This window comes from Bison bison, unplaced genomic scaffold (genome assembly GCF_000754665.1).
Source record: "Bison bison bison isolate TAMUID 2011002044 unplaced genomic scaffold, Bison_UMD1.0 scf7180017864160, whole genome shotgun sequence".
In the NCBI taxonomy this organism is placed as follows: domain Eukaryota; kingdom Metazoa; phylum Chordata; class Mammalia; order Artiodactyla; family Bovidae; genus Bison; species Bison bison.
The window spans coordinates 8,461,061-8,483,672 of NW_011494732.1; the positions used below are offsets into that span (position 1 = coordinate 8,461,061).

At 37.8% G+C, this 22,612-nt stretch overlaps 1 protein-coding gene across 1 annotated transcript in view; it reads right to left on the reverse strand.

Annotated features, from left to right (window-relative positions):
• The window catches only part of ATXN2 (ataxin 2), a 120,024-nt gene that overhangs the window by 71,842 nt on the left and 25,570 nt on the right, over positions 1-22,612 (reverse strand). Inside the window, exon 3 of the mRNA XM_010841430.1 lies at positions 442-478. Coding sequence (XP_010839732.1) covers positions 442-478 — 37 coding nt within the window. The remainder of the gene's footprint in view (positions 1-441; positions 479-22,612) is intronic.

Sequence of the window (22,612 nt, forward strand, 5' to 3'; positions counted from 1 at the left end):
GAAGGACGTGAGTCTGAGTAAACTCCGGGAGTTGGTGTTGGACAGGGAGGCCTGGCGTGCTGCGATTCATGGGGTCGCAGAGTCGGACACGACTGAGCAACTGAACTGAACTAATTTCAAAATCAAAACGCCAAAGTTTTGCCAACTATGGTCCTAGCGTTCCATTCATCTCATTAATCATTTTTATTTGCCTTTAGTCATTTGTAAAACAAATGAGTTATTATTAAGTATGAAAAATCAAAATACTATTTACAATAGTTCTGCATTTCACACATTATAAAACAGTTATAGCTAATAATCTTATGCTAAGCAGTACTAATCTATAAAGGTTATCTGAGATACAAGGCAATTTGGGGGGGGCCTTGGCTTTTGGTCTGTGGGATTTAGAAATTACATTTCTGTTACCAATTTTTCCAAACAAGTAACACTGAAATTACTCACCGTGGATTGAGGCAGTCCTTTGCTACTGTTTCGGCCTCTGAAAAGATTAAATATTTATGAAATTCAACAAGCTAAGCAAGCTAAAATATTTTTTCAAATTTAAAATACCTTATAATCCCATCCAAAAAAAATACACTATCTGTGGGGAAGGATCATCCAATGTGAAGTATAAGGGCTACCTAAGCATGACGCTTGCTGTGCTTTCCAGGCTCAGAGGCCTGCAACAGATATGGGTCAGAGAAGGGAGGAAGGAGGAAAGAATGTGACCATAATCAAAATTAAGTGAATAAAGTAAAAATTAAAACAACCTTACAGAAATAACCAATACCAAAAACAATAATCCCCTCTCCAAAAGTTAACCACTCTGTCATAAAAAACTACTCAGGAGCAAAATACAGATTATATTACCAATTTAACTGACACACTTGACTAATAACATCAAGATACCTCCATTTTCCCCTCACCTCTTAAAATAGGTACTGTGTCTACAACTGCAGAAAAACATTTGAAAATAAGTTAAATCATTCAAAGCATTTTCATTTTAAATACTAAGTGCTCCTGTTAAGATCTATCTAAGTAGCCGTAATCAAGTCGCTCAGTTGTGTCCGACTCTGCGACCCCATGGATTATAGCCCACCAGGCTCCTCCATCCATGGGATTCTCCAGGCAAGAGTACTGGAGTGGGTTGCCATTTCCTTCTCCAGGGGATCTTCCCGACCCAGGGATCGAACCCAGATCACCCACATTGTAGGTAGACACTTTACCGTCTGAGCCACCAGGGAAGTCCAACAGCAAACCAAACCACTCTCCCTGCCAAACCACTCCCTCTGAAACAATGCAGTACACCTATGTCAGTTGTCAAGTAATTTCCAGTAATGTGGAGTCTATTATCAAGTAAATTTAGAGAACAAAATATACTGTAAGGCTTGCTCCAATGGAAAAATTAGCCCCTCTATTATGAGAAAAAAAAAAAACACAATAAAGTAAAATGTTATCAGCTCATAAGTATTACTCTTGAGGAAGAGTATTGCAATCTCATTCTAATAAAATAATCACAACACTCAAAACCACAAACTTAAAAACATTCAAAGAGAAGCACAATTCAGGTGAAAAAGCCTAGCAGTATGAATGGTGCCAATTTCCAGAAAAGCAAGATTGATATTAGTACTCTGAGGTCAACTGGTTTTGTTTCTAACTCTCATCTACCTTTTCCCATCTAGAAAATAACGTCTTTGACCAAATAACCCGAGATTACTTCCATTTTTATCATTTCTGCCTCTCACACAACACACATAAAGTCCTAAAGTTTAAGCAATTTATAAAACGTACTACAAACCAGACAGTATATAGTAAGCACCACGTCAAATCTCTCACCCCTACTTTACAGGTGAGGAAATGGAAACAGTAGCAATATGTCTTGACCAAAGTCATCTAGTTTATGAGCAAGAGCAGATATTTAAACCAGGTGATCCAAAGTATAGACTTTGCATTTCTAGGTTATGCTCCTTCTCTGAAATTGTATTACAAAAAATTAACTTGACAATAAAGCCTAGCCCAATCTCTGCATCTTTCAAAAGCCATCTAAATGTATTGTTTTTCTGTTTATTTGTAGTCGGTAGCCAAAGGCTATAAAATGTCTAAGTATTACCATTTTATCTTATCCTAGTGGTCGCTGAGATGCTACAGTTAAAAGATTTAAACAAATGACACTAATTAAGTGCCCTTAAATTTATGCAGTGTACCCACAAGGCTACTTAAAACAGTTTAAAACATAAAATTCTACCCACAAGGCTACTTAAAAGAGTTTAAAACATAAAATTCCGTGATAGAAACCACATTTTTTAAAAAATTGAGTGCACACAGTTATATTTTTGATTAATAAAGAGCAACTGTTTTAACAATCCAGTTTACTCAGTAGAACAACCTGGTCAACAGGAAAATCATCAAAGACTCACAGTGGTATAAAGTGGTATAAAAGTATAGAAACTACTGATTTCCACTGCTCTACCAGGTGGCTGGACACCTAAAGGGGATGTTAGCATACAACAGTAGCATTCTCTGAAACCGATAAAAAGCCCACATTCATTCTTGTTTTTTTTCTTTTTGAATCCACTCAGATTATGGTTGACTTTTAGTTTTTTTTCCTTTGGTATTTCAGACAAGCATTCTAATATTTCATATAGTAAAAAAAAAAAAAAAAAAAAAAGAAAGAATCTAAAAAAAAAAACCCAACCAAGATATTTTAGTTCTAAATATAAGTATAATGCAACAGATCAGATTTAGCAAATCAATAATATCCAGGATTTTAAATTTTCAACCGTCACTGAACATGAGATTAAAATGTGAATCAAAATACCAAATAAATATAAATATACAAAATAATAATAAAGAGCTTATATTGTTTCAAAATAATATAGTAGGGAGGAAACAGGGTTAAAAATGAAACAAGACTGGCATGAGTTGCTAACTGCTGAAGCCAGGTGCAGTGGTATGCAGGGGTTCATTATATCATTCTTTTTACTTTTCAAAATTTCCGTAAGTTAAAAAAGTCTTCTGACATGACACAAAGGGAGTCTGGATTCAATCAAGTGTATAGATCTTCCAATTTACAGAGACCACTGGGTAGTAGAGTAAATTAACTTACACCACGAGGTTACAAGTCAGTTAAATCCAGAATGTGGTAAATTTGACTCAACAGATGACACTTTGGCATGTCAAGAAAAAACAATGTAGAGGAAAAATTATTACACATTTGAAGATACACAATATGAAAAGCAAAATGTGTCTTCCCAATTTCAAAACTTATCACAGAGATTTTCCTGGTGGTCCAGTGGTTAAGAATTTGCCTGCATGTAAAACAGATAGCTAGTGAGAAGCTAACACAGGGAGCTCAGCTCAGTGCTCTGTGACAACCTAGAGGGGTGGGGTTAGGGGTGTGGGAGGGAGGTTCAAGAGGGACGGGATATATGTACACTTACAGTTGATAGATGGGGAAACAGTGGAAACAGTGTCAGACTTCATTTTTGGGGGCTCCAAAATCACTGCAGATGGTGACTGCAGCCATGAAATTAAAAGATGCTTACTGCCTGGAAGAAAAGTTATGACCAACCTAGATAGCATATTGAAAAGCAGAGACATTACTTTGCCAGCAAAGGTCCATCTAGTCAAGGCTATGGTTTTCCAGTGGTCATGTATGGATGTGAGAGTTGGACTGTGAAGAAGGCTGAGCACCAAAGAATTGATGCTTTTGAACTGTGGTGTTGGAGAAGACTCTTGAGAGTCCCTTGGACTGCAAGGAGACCCAACCGGTCCATTCTGAAGGAGATCAGCCCTGGAATTTCTTTGGAAGGAATGGTGCTAAAGCTGAAACTCTAGTACTTTGGCCACCTCACGTGAAGAGTTGACTCACTGGAAAAGACTCTGATGCTGGGAGGGATTGGGGGCAGGAGGAGAAGGGGACGCCAGAGGATAAGATGGCTGGATGGCATCACTGATTCGATGGACGTGAGTCTGAGTGAACTCCGGGAGTTGGTGATGGACAGGGAGGCTTGGTGTGCTGCAATTCATGGGGTCGCAAAGAGTCGGACACGACTGAGCAACTGAACTGAACTGAACAGTTGATTCACAATGTTGTATAGCAGAAACAAACAATATTGTAAAGAATTATTTTTGAAAACAAATAAATATAAGCTTAAAAAAAGAGAGACTCTGCCTTGCAACACAGGGGATTGCAGGTTTGGTCCTTGGTCGGGAAAGTAAGATTCTGCATACTGTGGGACAAAGCTAGCCTGCACACCACAACTAGAGTCTGTGGGGGCACAAGGGAAGATCCTACATGATACAATGAAGATCCTGAGTGCCACAACTTAGCCCTGACCCAGCCATATAAATAATTTTCAAAACTTATCACATAACTAAAGAAATCAAAATAGTATGGTACTGGCATTAAGGACAGCTATAAAAATCAATGGCATAGAATAGAGAGCTGAGAAATAAACCCTCATGTTTATGGGCAACTGATCTTTAACAAGGGGAACAAGATCATTCATGGAAAATCTCTTTAACAAGTGATGCTGGAAAAACTAGATACTCACATGCAAAAAAAGATGAAGCTTTACCTTACACCATATATAAAAATGAACTAAAAAATGGGCCAAAGACCTAAATTTAAAAGCTAAAACCATGAAACTCTCAGAAAAAAACAAAGGGAAAATATTTATGGCTTTGAATTTGGCAATAATTTATTAACTGTGACTTCAAAGGCATACAATATTAAAATATATATATAGGATTTCATCAAAATTAAAAACTTTTGGGCAAAAAACAGTATCAGCATAAAAAGACAATCCACAGAATAATAGAAAATACTTGCATATATCTCATAAGGGGTTAATATCTGAACTACAGAGAGAACTCCTATAATTCAACATCAAAAAACAAATCTCCAAAGAAATTTATAAGTTGGCCAATAAGCACATGAAAAGATGTTAAACCTCACCATTAATTACGAAAATTCAAATCAAAACCACAATGAGCTACCTCTTCACTCCCACTACAATGACTATTATAAATAACCAACCAACCAAAAAAAAAAAAAAAACACCCACAAAACCAAGAAAATAACAAGTGTTGACAAAAATGAGGAGAAACTGAAACCCCTGTACACTGCTTGTGGGAATGCAAAATTGTGCAGCTACTGTGGAAAATCGGAGAAGGCAATGGCACCCCACTCCAGTACTCTTGCCTGGAAAATCCCATGGACAGAGGAGCCTGGTGGGCTGAAGTCCAGGGGGTCGCTAAGAGTCGGACACGACTGAACGACTTCACTTTCATTTTTCACTTTCATGCACTGGAGAAGGAAATGGCAACCCACTCCAGTGTTCTTGCCTGGAGAATCCCAGGGACGGGGGAGCCTGGTGGGCTGCCGTCTATGGGGTCGCACAGAGTCGGACACGACTGAAGTGACTTAGCAGCAGCAGCAACTGTGGAAAATAGTATGGCAGTTCAAGGTGGGAAAAAAATCAAATGTGCACTGATAAATGGATAAACATAGTATGCTATCACCCATACAATGGAATATTATTCAAATGAAGTTCTGATACATTCTATAACATGAATGACTCTTGACAACACGAAAAATAAGATATACACAAAATGACAACTATTCCATGCTTCTAATTATGTGAGGTACACAGAATACTCAAATTCACAGACACAGAATACTCAAATTCATAGATACAGAAGGGGCTGTGGGAAAGTTGGAATTGGAAGCAAATGCTTAATATGCATAGGTATAAATACATTGAAAATAAAAAGAAAAGACAAGCATGCAAACAAGAAAGCAAGAGTGGCTATTCTAATATTAGACAACATAGATGTTAAAATAAAAAAGATACTAAAAAGGGACATTTTATAATCATAAAAAAGTCAATCCAACAGGAAGAAGAGTCATTCCTCCAGGACTCTGTATACCCTTTTCACATGAAGTATTGGGCCACTGGAGATGAACTCTTAACAGAAATTATCCGTACAAACCTGATCTCTTTCAGAGCCTTGCTCCTTCACCTACAGAGTGTGTCTCAAGTTCCATTCTCCTTGTCATACTATCAACCTGACAACCGAATTCCAACTAATAAATGTGGAAGGAATGATGGAATTAGAGGGATACTATTTAGTAACCACCATAGTAGCAACTGTTTCAGGCTGAAATCACCAATGGATGCTAGTTTAATAAAGTATCAATAGAAACAGGATACTTATAAAGTCACAAAGTAACTCATCACAAGATACTGATTATGATAAAGTGAAAAATAACTTTATAGAAAAGGAACCCAGCATCATCAAGTGATTAAAATTAACAGCATGAGCAATGAGACAAACATACATCATGCACCTCCTCTCAGGCAATGAGAATACATGTTATCACTTCTGCAATATCTTTGCCAAAAATGTATATAATCTGACTCTAATCATGAGGAAACCTAAGACAAACCCTAATGGAGGGACATTCCACAAAATAACCTGTAATACTCAAAAATTGTCAAATCATCAAAGACTAAGGAACTATACCAGATTAAAGGAGACCAACAAGGCATGACAATTGAACGTAACATATAATCCTGGATTAGTTCTTAGATCAGCTTTCTTTTGGAGTGCAGGGGTGGGGGGAGCTGTAAACAATAATACAAAACCAACTAGTAAAATCTGAATAAGATTGACAGATAATAATTTGGCACAATATTAATTTCCTTATTTTGACAACTGTACTGTAGTTTTGTAAGAATATCCTTGTTATTAGGATATACACTCAAGTATTCAGAACTAAGGGGCACCATGTCTCTCATGTTTAATAAAATTATTTAAATTTTACATTAAATACATATTTATACATTAATTTTAACAATAGAAAATGAAAAAATGGAGTGAGATGCTACTTGAGGAATACAGATGAAGGATACAGAAGAATTCTTTGTATAACTGTAACTTTTATTTATAAACAATTTTTTTTAATTATTAACTATGAGCTATTTATTAACTTCTACTTTAGTGTCCAAAGTGTCTGTACAATTCTGTAATAAACTTGCCCAGCCTTAAATGTTACCTTTTCAAGAAACCTTTCTTAGATTTATGTCATCCAATCAAACAGTGCTCTCTTTGCTAGACTGAAATTTATCATAATCTGCCCTGTAGTTAACAGGGAACCTATCATGCCCACTAACTCAGGGCCATCACCTGACAATATGGTGGTGGTGGTTTTTCAGTCACTAAGTCATTTCTGACCCTTTGTGACCCCATGGACTGCAGCACTCCAGGCTTCCCTGTCCTTCACTATTTCCCAAAGTTTGCTCAAACTCATGTCCACTGAGTTGGTGATGCCACCCAACAATCTCGTTCTCTGTCACCCTCTTCTCCTCCTGCCCTCAATCTTTCCCAGGACCACCGTCTTTTCCAATGAGTCAGCTGTTCATATCAGGTGCCCAGAGTGCTGGAGCTTCAGCATCAGTCCTTTCATTGAATATTCAGGGATGATTCTCTTAAGGACTGACTGGTTTGATCTCCCTGCTGTCCAAGGGACTCTCAAGAATCTTCTCCTGCACCACACTTCCAAAGTGTCAATTCTTCGGCACGCAGCCTTCTTTATGGTCCAACTCTCACATTCATACATTCGGAAAAACCATAGCTCTGACTATAAGGACCTTTGCTGGCAAAGTGATGTCGTTTCTTTTATGCTATCTAGGTTTGTCATAGCTTTTCTTCTAAGGAGCAAGCATCTGTTGATTTCATGGCTGCAGTCACTGTCCACAGTGATTTTGAAGCCAAGAAAATAAAATCTGTTACCATTTCTACATTTCCCCCATCTAACTGCCATCTATTTGACAACATAATGTTTTTGTGTAGACCAGAAAATGATGCCTCCTCCAGAAGTCACAGTCCCACACTAGAAAAAACCGTGCAGTCAGTAGTCAACGCCTTTGTAAAAATTAAGAGGTATCAGAAACAAATGTAGTCCCAAAAGGCATATCATATAGCAAAGAAACTCCTAGATTTCAACACCCACTTATGCCCTTGGCCAGGATATCTTCAATAAAATTAAATTGGAATAACCAATACTGGCAGACAGGATCTTGTCCATCCTTGTACCATTTACCAAAATCAGCACAGAGGAACTGTGCCTCATATATGATATATACAATACATATTTTGTGAATAAGCCCAGTCAAAAAAGAAAGAAAAAAAATAAACATGAACACTTTCAAAGTAAAGATCTTCCCCCAATTTATGATGAGATTATGTCCTGAATAAACCCACTGTATAAGGTGAAGTAAAAAATAAATGTATATACCTAGCCCACCTTAAAGGTACTCAAAGCATTTACATTAGTCTACAGTGGGACTCAATCATCTACCACAAAGCCTATTATATAATAAAGTGCTGAACATCTCACGTAACTTACTGAACACTGCCCTGAAAGTGAAAACCAGAGTGATTCTATGGGTACAGAATGATTTTAAGTTCTTACCACTTGTAAATTGTGTGGCTGACTAGGAGCTCAGCTCGATGCCACTGACCAACACCATGAGAGAGTATTTTACCACATAAAGCTAACCTGGGAAAAGATCAAAGTTCAAAGCAGGGTTTCTATTGACTGCTTACTGCTTTCACACCATCCTCAGTCAGGGATCATCTGTAATAATTCTTTAAATCAAATATCAGCGAACTACAGCCCACAATTTGTTCTTGTTTGGGCTTTTTGAGTAAATATGGTTTTAAGTTTTTAAAGGGTTTAAGGGAAAAAACAAAAAAAAGCCAAGAACAATATGCAATAGAGAAATTATATGCCTCATAAAAGGGGTCAGTACAAGCAAAATCTGCTGGCCTCTGAACTGAAAAATATGGCTGCTATATCAATAACTGCAATTTAAAAATGAAGTCTACTGCTGTTTCACACAAATTACTTCTTCTACAAGAAACTTCTTAATAGTACTACTTTTCACTAAAGTTTAATGTACACAATTGAGAAATGTCATGAAAGTATTGTTGCTCTCATTTAATTATTTTTAGGCTTTACAATGTAATTCAATTGTGGGAGATTTATCTATTAAAAAAATCAAGGTATTTTACTAATGTACATTTGACAATACTGTGAGCAAGTTTCAGAAAGATAAGGACTTTGTAGTGAAACTGTAGACTAAGACAGACTTGAGTCACAGTAAACAACTTGTGAACTCTCATTTGAACAAACTGTAAAAGAAAAATAAGGTGATGAGACACTCGAATTGGAGGTTCTAGCTTATGCAATAAAGCAAGAAAAAGAAATAAAAGGCACAATTAAAAAAAAAAAAGGGCATAATGTTTGGATAGAAAGGAAAACTGTCTTTAATAAATGACAACATGGCTATTTATGCAGAGAATCTACCCAAAAACACCCTACTACAAGTAAGAGAGCTTGGCAAGGCTAACTCAAAATGGATTAATGACCTAATCACAAAAGGTTTAAATAAAATAAAAAAAATATATATATTTCTCCCATCACTTGCCTATGACTATCATCAATCTGCTCTCTGTATCTATGAGATTATTTTTTTTCCCCTCTTTTTTTTTTTTTTTTTAGCAAACTGAGGAGGCTGGCAACTCTAAATTCAAATAGAACAACTGCCAGATTAACTCAGCCATGGGATCATCTAGATCAATGCTTCAAGAACTATCCCCACAAGAACTTATTTCAGCTTGCTACAAACTGCTTGGGTTCAAATTCTGGCCCTACCACTTTCCAGCTCTGTGACCTTAACCTTTTCACTTCAGCTCTTTGTATCTTAACTTCAGAATCTACAAAATGGTGCTAAAAATAGTATGGTCTTAAAAAATAAAATAGTATCATCTCACAAGGTTGTGAAAATGATATTCCATATAAACAGTTTGGCTTAAGAACAATGCCTGGCACATTACTAAATTCTTAATTATTATTACTTAGTACAATTATAGAATGGGAAAGACTAGAGATCTCTTCAAGAAAATTAGAGATACCAAGGGAACATTTCATGCAAAGATGGGCTTGATAAAGGACAGAAATGGTATGGACCTAAAAGAAGCAGAAGATATTAAGAAGAGGTGGCAAGAATACACAGAAGAATTGTACAAAAAAGATCTTCACAACCAGACAATCACGAAGGTGTGATCACTCACACCCACCTAGAACCAGACATCCTGGAATGTGAAGTCAGGTGGGCCTTAGGAAGCATCACTACGAACAAAGCTAGTGATGGAATTCCAGTTGAGCTATTTCAAATCCTGAAAGATGATGCTGTGAAAGTGCTGCACTCAATATGCCAGCAAATTTGGAAAACTCAGCAGTGGGCACAGGACTGGAAAAGGCCAGTTTTCATTCCAATCCCAAAGAAAGGCAGTGCCAAAGAATGCTCAAACTACCACACAATTGCACTCATCTCACAAGCCAGTAAAGTAATGCTCAAAATTCTCCAAGCCAGGCTTCAGCAATACATGAACCATGAACTTCCACATGTTCAAGCTGGTTTTAGAAAAGGCAGAGGAACCAGAGATCAAATTGCCAACATCCGCTGGATCATGGAAAAAAACTGGACATGGAACAAAGACTGGTTCCAAATAGGAAAAGGAGTATGTCAAGGCTGTATATTGTCACCCTGCTTATTTAACTTCTATGCAGAGCACATCATGAGAAACGCTGGGCCGGAGGACGCACAAGCTGGAATCAAGATTGCCCGGGGAAATATCAATAACCTCAGATAAGCAGATGACACCACCCTTATGGCAGAAAGCAAAGAACTAAAGAGCCTCTTTATGAAAGTGAAAGAAGAGAGTGAAAAAGTTGGCTTAAAGCTCAACATTCAGAAAACAAAGATCATGGCATCTGGTCCCATCACTTCACGGCAAATAGATGGGCAACAGTGGAAACAGTGGCTGACTTTATTTTTCTGGGCTCCAAAATCACTGCAGATGGCGACTGCAGCCATGAAATTAAAAAGATGCTTGCTCCTTGGAAGGAAAGTTATGATCAACCTAGACAGCATATTAAAAAGCAGAGACGGGGGGACTGGGATAAAATAAATAAATAAAAAGCAGAGACGTTACTTTGCCAACAAAGGTCCGTCTAGTCAAGGCTATGGTTTTTCCAGTAGTCATGTATGGGTGTGAGAGTTGGACTATAAAGAAAGCTGAGCACCAAAGAATTGGTGCTTTTGAACTGTGCTGTTGGAGAAGACTCTTGAGAGTCGCTTGGACTGCAAGGAGATCCAACTAGTCCATCCTAAAGGAGATCAGTCCTGAATATTCATTGGAAGGACTGATGATAAGGCTGAAACTCCAATACTTCTGCCACCTAATGCAGAGAGCTGACTCATCTGAAAAGACCCTGATGCTGGCAAAGATTGAGGGCAGGAGAAGGGGACGACGGAGGATGAGATGGTTGGATGGCATCACCAACACAATGGACGTGGGTTTGGGTGGACTCCGGGAGTTGGTGATGGACAGGGAGACCTGGCATGCTGCGGTTCATGGGGTCACAAAGAGTCAGACACAACTGAGGAACTGAAGTGAACACAATTATCTCCCTCATATTAGTTTTACTCAGAGGAAGGCTTGGCCACAAAGCCATGCACAATTAGATACGCCTATGGCCTAGATACACCAAAATTTACACGTACTTTGGATAAAATGGAATCCTGGGGGTTCAAGTTTAGTGTTGTCCAATAGAACTTTCTATAATGAATTTTTTAAAAACTTCTATATCTATGCTGCCCAATACAGTAGCCACTAGGCACATGTGGCAGCTGAGCACTTGAAATATGGCTAGCGTGACTGAGAAGCTGATTTTTCTTACATTTTAATTAACTTAATTCTAAATATAAATAGCAGGACATAACACTGGCAGTCCAGTGGTTGAGACTCTGCACAGCACTTCCACTGCAGGGAGCACGAGTTTGATCCCTGGTTGGGGAACTAAGATCCTGCATGCTGTCTGGTATGGCCGAAAATTAATTAAATTTAAAATGCAGGCCACACTAAAGAACTTTAATGTTAATAGCCATATGCAGATAGTGGCTGCCATACTGGACAATGCAGTCCTTTCTTTGAGCTTCTCCAGGAGTAGGTGTTACCTACTTTCCAAAGCATCCATTCCCTCTGACGTATACCAGGAGTGCTTCCTTATACTGAACTCAAGTCTCTCCCCAATGGTTTTACCCATTAGTCATTTATATTTCCTGGGGCCTCAGAACAACTTTAATCCCCTTCAAAAGACAAGTGCTAACGGGGAGGGGAGTAATGGGAAACAAGATGAGCCATTCACTGATAACTGTAGGGTCTTAAATTGTTCCTTTTATATATGTTGAAATTTTCTTTTAAAAAATTCTCATTAAAAAAATTCTAATTAGCACTTATTTCAAGCTCACTTCATTTCTTCTCTGACTACAAAGAGTTTCAAGTCTGTCTCCATGCTTTAATACTTAATCTCCTCCAATTCTTCCACACTGTGAACCAAAATTTTCAGCCAACAATCATGTTTATAAGCATCTGAGTACTTTGGCACAAACTTTTCCCTGCCTAGAACGTCCTCTTCTCTTCCACGGCCTCACTGGAAACTGCTTATCATTCCTCAAGATCCATCTCAACCCTCGCTGCTTTTTAAAGTTTTTTTCTTCACTACTCACCCAGTAGTCATGTACGGATATAAGAGTTGGACTATAAAGAAAGATGAGCGCCAAAGAAATGATGCTTTTGAACTGTGGTGTTGGAGAAGACTCTTGAGAGTCCCTTGGACAGCAAGGAGATACAACCAGTCCATCCTAAAGGAAATCAGTCCTGAATGTTCACTGGAAGGACTGATGCTGAAGCTGAAACTCCCAATACTTTGGCCACCTGATGCGAAGAACTGACTCACTGGAAAAGACTCTGATGCTGGGAGGGATTGAAGGCGGAAGGAGAAGGGGACGACAGGATGAGACGGTTGGATGGCATCACCGACTCGATGGACATGAGTTTGAGTAAGCTCCAGGAGCTGGTGATGGACAGGGAGGCCTGGCATGCTGCAGTCCACAGAGTCACAAAGAGTGGGACATGACTGAGTGACTGAACTGAACTGAACACCCAAAGCAGTCATTCACTTGCTTCTCAGTACTACCAGTTTACACTCCCTACATGCCTGCCATTCCCAACTACACTCACTGCGTAACCTGGAAGCAGAGCTGCTCATTCATTGTTTAACTATTCCAGTCTTGATAGCTTCAAACTTTTAGTGACGTAATCAATAGTATGCATACCAACTCAATGAAATGTTAAACTGTGTCTACTATTATATTAATAGTATTACCCTAAACCCATTAACAAGCAGCTTACTTGCTCAAGTCGTTTTTACTTATTTCCAAACACACTAATAGTAACAGCTGAAAGTTACTAAGCACTTACCACATGCCAGGCACTGATTTAAGTATTTTTCACATGTAATTCATTTAATCCTCATCACTTCCATTTCATAGAGGAAGAAACTCAAGCACAAGTGAAATAACCTGCAGGGTGCTAAATAAATAGTGTGCAACTCTGGACAAGCCATTTAAAGTTCTTGCTCCTGTGTAAAATAAAGAGGATGAGTCATGATCTCAAATGCAAGCTTCCAATTCTAAAATTCAGATTTGGAGGAGGAGTAGGAACACTGACTTGTGAAAAGAAACAGTGTTACTTTAGGCATTTACCAGAAAACAGTCTGAGGAGAAATGTGATTCTTTTCATTCTTATAGTTTATATATAGCAAGCTACTATGGTAAAACATGGAACATGTTTTCAAATAAGAAAGCTAATATATTTAGGACAAGCTAAGTTCTGCAGGAGTTGATAAAATAAATGAGAATTAGTTTCATGGAACATGTGAACCAGATCTTAGAGGCTAAGTATAAGAATGTGGAAAAGGAGAATACTGATAGAAGAGCAGGCAGGGAGTAGAGGCTGAGCTTGATACCTGCAGAGGCGATGAGAAAAGGAGACTATGCTGATTTAAATGGAGGTCATGTTCTGAAGAGTTAATGAAAAACATGACAGAAAGATAAAATGGGATTGGCAAATGTCCATGGTTCTGTGGCCTGTTTTTACATGGCCCAGAGCTAAGAATGATTTTTACATTTAAAAAGGTAAAAAAAAAAAAAAAAAAAAGAAGAAGAAGAAGCAAAAAAGATAGTATGAGGCCTGTATCTTTCTTTATCTTTGTGCCCAGTGATTCTATGCTGCTGCTGCTGCTAATCGCTTCAGTCGTGTCCGACTCTGTGTGACCCCATAGACGGCAGCCCACCAGGCTCCTCCGTCCATGGGATTTTCCAGGCAAGAGTACTGGAGTGGGGTGCCACTGCCTTCTCCATAAGGCCTGTAGGCCCAAAATATTTATTATTTGCCTTTTTACAGAAGATCTGCCAACCCCTGGTTTAGATTATGGCAAGGATTGAGAGTGAAGAGGACCTCAGGCTTGGGAATAAGATGATTTTTGAACAGATAGTTGGCCCAACAAAAATAGAGTTTAAATCTAATAGCAAAAGGAAGGCTAGGTTAAACAGGTGTGAAAAATTAATGTGCTATAATACGAATAAAATATATGATAGCTAAAATGATTATCTGGCCCACAGATAACTGCACCATAGCCAGAAACTTCTCTAAAAGCCACGGAACAGAGGAATCATTTCTTCAACTATTCAATCCCTTCTTTTTGAAGGACTAATATGTGCTGCTGAAGCTTCACTCAGTGTATCCTTCTAGCCCCAGGGCTATGCAGTCTCCAGTTTGACTAAGACAGAGTGGAGAAGTTGGTTCTAGCACTAATTCTCCTACAGAAACGTAAGTGGTGTTGGAATTCTTAGATCAAGTCAAAAATGCCTTTTTAACCCACAACATAGTACGGTACTACTGAGTTCAAATTAATTATGGATAACAACTATCAATTACAAAATAGGCAGATGCAGAAAGCACCACCATTTATAACACTGCTTTCAAATTTTAAAATAAAAATCTTGAGCTTATCAGATCCATTTATCAAGAGAACTGCCAGGACTAAGGCATGGTTAATTGAAGCCATTTTATGGCTAATAATGACTAAATTGCTTTCTTCATTGATTTTTATCTGCTTTTGTTTTGTCATAGAGCTAAACTAGAAGCAGTGGGGCACAGTTATTAAAAGCAAAACTCTGAAGTCTTACAGGGTTAGAATCTCAGCTTTATCACTTCCTAGCCCTTGACCCTGGACAAGTTCCTTAATTTGTCTGAACCACCATTTCCTCATCTGTAAAGTGGATATGGCACTACCAACATGACAGGCTGGGCTGTTCTAAGGATTAAAGGATATATAAGTAATGCACTTGGCATGATTCCTGAAACCTAATAGGCATGAAATAAATGGTAACTATCATTATATAAATAGAAAGCGCTCCACAAACTGTTTTCACATCATATATACATATCTATAGACTTTTTCCTTCAGAAAAATGGCTTCCATTTGGCTCACAAATGCTAGTTTTTTCTAACACGTTTTACAGAGGGAAAAAAGTGTTATAATAAATAGGAATTCTCATTTATTCTCTAACCTTTTAGATTGAGTTAAAAATATATAGACTTCCTATGTAACATTTACAGATTATGAATAACTAAATTCCTTATCTGTCACAAATGTAAATTCGTCATTTTCTTTTCCACTTTTCATCCCAAGGAGGTGGTTTACGTACATTCCTTCACTCAGTGAAGCTAGTGACTCAATTCCTGGTCAGTTAAAATAAGAAACTAATTGTAACATTCCTTAAATTCATCACCAGTTTTCTCCTATTCTCACTTGCATATACTTTTTCAGAGATCCTAAAAAAAAAAAAATAGTAAGTCACTGCATCTCTGCCACTTTCTAGCAAAGTTAAAACAGGTCACTTAGCTTCTCTGGGCCTTAGCTTCCTCACAGGTAAAATGGGAAGGCCCAACAGATTATCTAACAGGATTGTGTGATAATCAAATGAGAAAAAAAAGTGCATATATTATATATATATATATGTAAAAGGTAGGTATATGCCCCAGCAAAACAGGAAGCTCATTTTCCTCTCCCTTTCAATTATGACCCTAGTCGGCTTTCACAAGCTTAGACCAGGAGACTTCTCAAACATAGTGATTTCTGTTACTCATCAGTGGCTATCCCAAAAGCATTAAAAGGAATAAGACCCTTAGCAACATACCAGAATGCTAGTAAGAGGGTCGATCTTCTGAAAAAGCAATAAGCCTTTTTTCTCTTCATCTAAAAGACTTCCTTCCAATACTTTATAAGACAGAAGCACATTAAGTAAGCATTAGCAACTCAAACATATTGTGGGGAATCAAAGGTTTGAACTTTCTGCCCTGTTTCCCTTAATAATAGTATATAAGCTCCAGGAAGGGAGAGACCGCCTCTGGCTTATTCACCATTGTATTCCCCAAAACCAAGCAAACACGAGGTACTCAAAAAGTTTAACTATGGTTTGCCTATAAAATAAATGCCATGTTCCACTGGAGGTGACAACTTTTCCTTGGTAGGGTAAATTCATCTGCTTAATAATGAAACCAATGTTCATAGAGTCAATAAATAATCTACCACTTACTAGGTATACAAAGTAGTGCAAAGCACTTGTCCCTGTCCTCAAGATGCTCTAAATCTACAAGGCAGACAATGCAAATACAGAAGTTCCTTTACTCTCAAAGAAGTTAGATCCCAAATAGTTTCTGGTCACCAAAGATCAACAAATGGCACATGAAAAGATGTTCAATATCATTAGGCGTAAGGAAATGGAGTCAAACCACAATGAAATATCACTACATAGCCACCAGAATAACTGAAATTAAAAACTACCGTAACAAGTGTTGGGCTTCCCTGATGACTTAGTAGTAAAGAATCTGCCTGCCAATGCAGGAGACTTGGGTTCGATCCCTTGATTGGGAAGATGCTCTGGAGAAGGAAATGGCAACCCCCTTCCGTATTCTTGCCTGGGAAATTCCATGGACTCAGGAGCCTGGCGCACTACAGTCCATGGAGTCACAAACAGCCAGACACGACTTAGCAACTGAACAACAATACCAAGCGTTGCCAAGAAATTAGAGAAGTTAGAAATCAGTTACTGGGACTATCCTGTTGGTCCAGTGGTTAAGAATTCACCTGCCAATAAAAGGGACACTGGTTCAATCCCTGGTCCAGAAAAACGCCACATGCCATGGGCAACTAAGCCCGTGCGCCACAACTACTGAGCCCACGCTCTAGAGCGCGTGCTCTGCAACAAGAAGTCACTGCAGTGAGAAGCCCATGCACTGTAACTAGAGAATAGCCCCACTTGCTGCAACTAAAGAAAACATACGTGCAGCAACAAAGACCCAGCACAGCCAAAAATGAACTTTACAAACGAAAAAAAAAAAAATCAGTTACTTTAGAAGTTTTGCAATTACTTTTAAAAATAAATAAACATTTGCCATACAACTTAGCAATTCCTTTTCTATGTATTTAATCAAGAGAAATAAAATTGTTATGACCACACAAAACCTGTACATAAATATTCACAGCAGCTTTATTCATAATAGCCAAAAACTGCTAACAATTTAAAAGTCTATCATTTGATAAACAACCATTGTACTTGCACACAACAGAACACTACTCAACAAGAAAAAGGAAGAAACTGTTACATGCAGTTAACATGAATCTCAAAGTATTTTGTTAAGTGAGAGAAGGCAATCACAAAAGGTTGTATAAAGACGAAACTTTGTGGTTCAGCTGGTAAAGAATCCACCTGCAATGCGGGAGACCTGGGCTCGATCCCTGGGTTGGAAAGATCCCCTGGAGAAGAGAAAGACACTCCAGTCTTCTGGCCTGGAGAATTCCATGGACTGTATAGTCCATGGGGTCGTAAAGAGTTGGACACAACTGAATGACTTTCACTTTCAAAATGTTAGGAAATAGATCAGTGATTGCCAGGTTTGGAGGAAGGGGACTGACTGAAAAGAAGGAAAACTTTATGGGATGATACTATGATTGTGGTGGTAGTTTTATGACTATATTTTTCAAAACTCTAGAACTGTACACTAAAAAGTGTTAGTCAGTCAGTCATGTCCGACTCTTTGTGGCCCCATGAAAGGTAGCCCACCAGGCTCCTCCATCCATGGGATTCTCCAGGCAAGAATACTGGAGTGGGTTGCCATTTTCCTCTCCACACTAAAAAGGGTGAACTTTACTTTTTGTGAATTATATTTCAGTATGTCTAATTAAAATACAATTTACTACAATAACTGTCAAGCAATTTAAGCTAAACCACAGCACACTGAGCAAAGAAATTTTAAAAAGTTCTTCTGTTTATCCCTGTGATCCTAAGTCCAAAATGGACAGGAGAAAGTTTAAACACTTAAAGACCCAATATATGAACATTCTATTTGGCATCTTTTCCCAAAAGACAATCACTTAATAATCTTTTCTGTTATCACTGGAGATGCCTTAGACTCTTTATTCAATGAACTGTGAACCTGTAGCACTGTTTGTAGGTCTACAAAAATTTCAGCAATAGCATTTTAACTACTTTAGCCTTCTCCCAAATTAACACTACTACCTGCAAACTTCCAAGTTTTTCCATTTCATCCACTAATTCTCTTTAACTTTAGCTGATTATTACTGACTCAATAAGCATGGTACTTTCTGCTCTCTGTCCTTCAGAATAATTTGTCTCATCCCAAGCTATCATTTCCTACTACTTATTTTTTAAAATCTCTCATTTCTACCATAATTAAGTGCTTTCTTCTGACTGGAGCTATCAATCCTCACTGCTGCTGCTCTCTCTGAAAATGACAACTTTAACAACAACAAACTAAGCTCAAACACAATAAACACAGAGAAGTTTAAAATGACAAGGGTCACTGACTACAAAATGACCATAAACCCACTCCCCTCCCCAAAATGGAAAAAACAAAAAAGGCCCTCTATTGGTGGGATGAACCCACTTTTGTTCTGTGGTGTAGCTGTGCTTCTATTTCAGAGATCATCCTAAGGAGAAAGCCTGCCAAGTGGAGGAGCTGCTGCACTTAAATACAAGGCACTGTATATGGTATGTCCCTGGTGGTCCAGTGGTTAAGAATCTGCCTTGAAATTCAAGGGTCATGGGTTTCATGCCTGGTAGGGGAACATATTGCCATGGAACATTATGAAGACTGTGAGCCACAAATACTGAGCCCACACACTCTGGAGCACAAGTGTCACAACCAAGACTTGATGCAGCCAAATAAATAAATAAATAAATAAATATTAAAACAAAACAAAACACCCACCATACACTGAATACCACAGGAACAAAACTTGTCAAAAGCTACAGGGGCACAGGAAGAATCCCATTTTCCTAGGGCAAATATGGTGAAACACCATGCAAGAGAGAATCTGGGCTAAGACTTCAAAAACCTATACTTAGGAGGACAAGATAACTAGACTGACACAACTTGATTTATTCTAGAGAATACAGTATCCACAATCTGTGGAGGGACTTGACTAACAGACTATTCATTAATAGTCTGGATTTGATTCAGCTAGAAATGAGAGCCACTAAAAGTTTCTGAACAGAAACAGTACACAATTGAAGATGTTTAGGAGAGTTTTTGTTTGTTTTTTTTTTTTTGAGGTGGTGACAAAGATTCTCATGGCTATGGAGTATGCGCGAAGTATCTGGCCATGAAGTAACCAATCAGGAAGTTTACTAAGCTACAGTCAGCAAATACCCTCTGGTGACCATGATAAAAAGACTCAATCCACCCCCTTTCTCTATCTACATCTCTTCTCTAAAGCCAAATGAAATCTCAGAATCCTCCAAACAATACACCTATCAATCACAATTAACAGACAAAGTGAAACCTATTTGCCAGCCAGATTAAAGATCAAGAAAGGAAAAGCATGCCCGGTAGAAACAGAGGAACTTCACTTTGGATTCCAGTTCCTAAGTTAAAAGGACTAAAGAGACACTTTGCCACTTATGTGTGTCAGAAAACAAAAAATAGCAAAGTCTAATTGGAACACATAGAGAAACTTTTTCTAGATAGGTAGATTTCTCCTTAGAATACTAAATTAGTATCAAATTTTGAAAACAATTCTGAAGAAACATATTATTAATACAAAGAAGAGGGAACAAGATTCTAAAGTCAGTTATGCAGCCAATGATGAGAGAATATTCGCAAATAATGTCTGTGGCCTTAATTTCTTCAACAGTAAAGAAAATGAAAACTAAAAACTCACCAGAGTCACTTCCAACTCCAAATCTGTGTAATTCTAAAATACTGAGGGAATTACCTGGTTTATTAATGGTTAGGGCTTTATGCTTTCACTGCCAAGGACCCAGGTTTGACTCCTGGTCGCAGAAGTAAGATCCCACAAATGCATGGGAGTGACCCAAAAAGCATAAAATATCGACAGCTTAATATATGTCAATATATTAATGTAATAAAAATGCAGAACCTCACTTTCTAAGGAAGGTATTCTTTCCCGCTTTAATAAGTACAGAAACTGAGCCTGAGAGTAACTTGCCCATTTGTTCACTCAACCATCTGACCACTTAAGTGTCAAGCATGGTTCAGAAGACTACTACACAATCGTGAACTAAATGAAGTTGTGGTCCTCAGAACTTAAATTTTAGTCACGAGGGGATGAACTCCAATTCTAGTCCAGATTAGGATTATCAGATAAAAGATACGCAGTTAAATTTGGATTTCAGGTAATAAATAATTTTGTTCCATGCAATTTGGGACCTATTTATACCAAAAAATTAGTGGTTGTTTATCAGAAATTCCAGTTCGGGGGGTATAAATTAGAAGTTTGGGACTGACACACACACACAGCTATATATAAACTGGATAACCAACAAGGGCCTACTGTACAGCACAGAGGACTATTCTCAATATTCTGTAATAATCTATGAGGGAAACAAATCTGAAAAAGAATACACATGCCTGAATCACTTTGCTGTACACCTCAAACTAACACAACATTGTAAATCAACTGTTTTTTTAAAAATAAAAATGCAAGTTTAACTGGGTATTTTTATTTGCTAAATCTGGCAACTTTAGTGTAGATATTAACTGCAAAACACTTTCTCAATCCTTTTACTGTATCTCGGTGCCTCTAAATCAGTGACTTTGACTACACCAGTGAAAAATTAGTTTAAATTGTAAGAGTATATATACAGTAATTGAAACAAATTCCTTAAAACAATCCTCACCCTTAGAATAAGATACTACAGGGCATTGCACTTTTTCAAAATGTTTCTAAAAGGCCTGTCATAATCCACTAAAGTGATCTTACAACTTACTAAGTGTTCATCACCCACAGTTTGAAATACTCCTTTGAAAGATGAAAAAACAATTTAACCTTGTCTTATGAGTCACCATTAGGAGCACATCAATTAACTACATTATGCCATAAAATAGTAATGCCTCTGGGGTGTACAAAAGCATGGAGTTACCAATTTATAGTCAAAACACCCATGATGATAAACTTTTGAGGTCTTGTGTCTGTTTTTTATTATTTTCCCATCTCTTAACTTCCTATCATACTGTTATTACTTCTCACTGCTACCAATGTTTGCCCTAAAACATTCTACTTGCTGGCAATCTGTAAATCAAAAAAGCAAGCTAAAGGACTTGGCTAATGGGCCAGTGGTTAAGAATCCACCTGCCAATGCAGGGGAAACAGGTTCAACTCCTAGTCTGGAAGGTTCCACACACTGCAGGACATATAAACCCACGTGCCACAACTCCTGAGCCTGAGAGCTCTACAGCCAGTGCTCTGCAGAAGCCACTGCAATGATAAGCCCTTGCACAGTAACTAGTGAGCAGCCCCCGCTGGCCACAACTAGAGAAAGCCCGTGTGTAGCAATGAAGACCCAGCACAGCCAAAAATAAACAAAATCATTTACACACATGTAAATATACATATAAAAAGAACAAGCAAAGCAGAAGCATGTATGAAGTGAGAAGATGCCCTGAAGCACTCCCCTTTCTGTAATCGGCACAAGGTTCAACATAAAGACCTTAAGTCTTTTCTCTACCTTATTTTCAAGTGTGTTTCGGAATGAAAATAGTTAACTACCCAAGGTCCACAAAAAATGTTTATGAGCTCCAAAAGAAGAATGTACAATTTGATTCAAAAAAAGACTTATTTTTTAAAAACTAAGACTATAATCAGGATTACTCTAGATTACTTACAAAGATTACCTGTAAGAATATTTTTTAACATACGACTTATAAAAGGCATTACGAACAAAGTGGCAATCAAAAATATTTGACATTGACAACACTGGTAGATAGTCTCTCAAGGTAACACTTTCAAGAGGACAACATTCTGAAGTTCTGAAACTCAGTAAAAATAAGCCATGCACCACAAAACTGATGAGAATTACAAAGAGTCCATTATAGCATGCCATTTTATCCAGTTCCCTAAATGCTGCTAGCTACTAATCATGGCATGAAACTGATATTTTATAGCCACTTGACTCAACTTCAAGGCTTAAAGTATAAGCAAGCTACGTAAGAATTATTTTAAATTAAAAGGAATTTCAAATTTTCACATGAATACAACTGCAAATAATTTTAAGCAAATAAAGCCTAAGATTAATAGTTGTGGTAAATTTTCATCAACAACCCA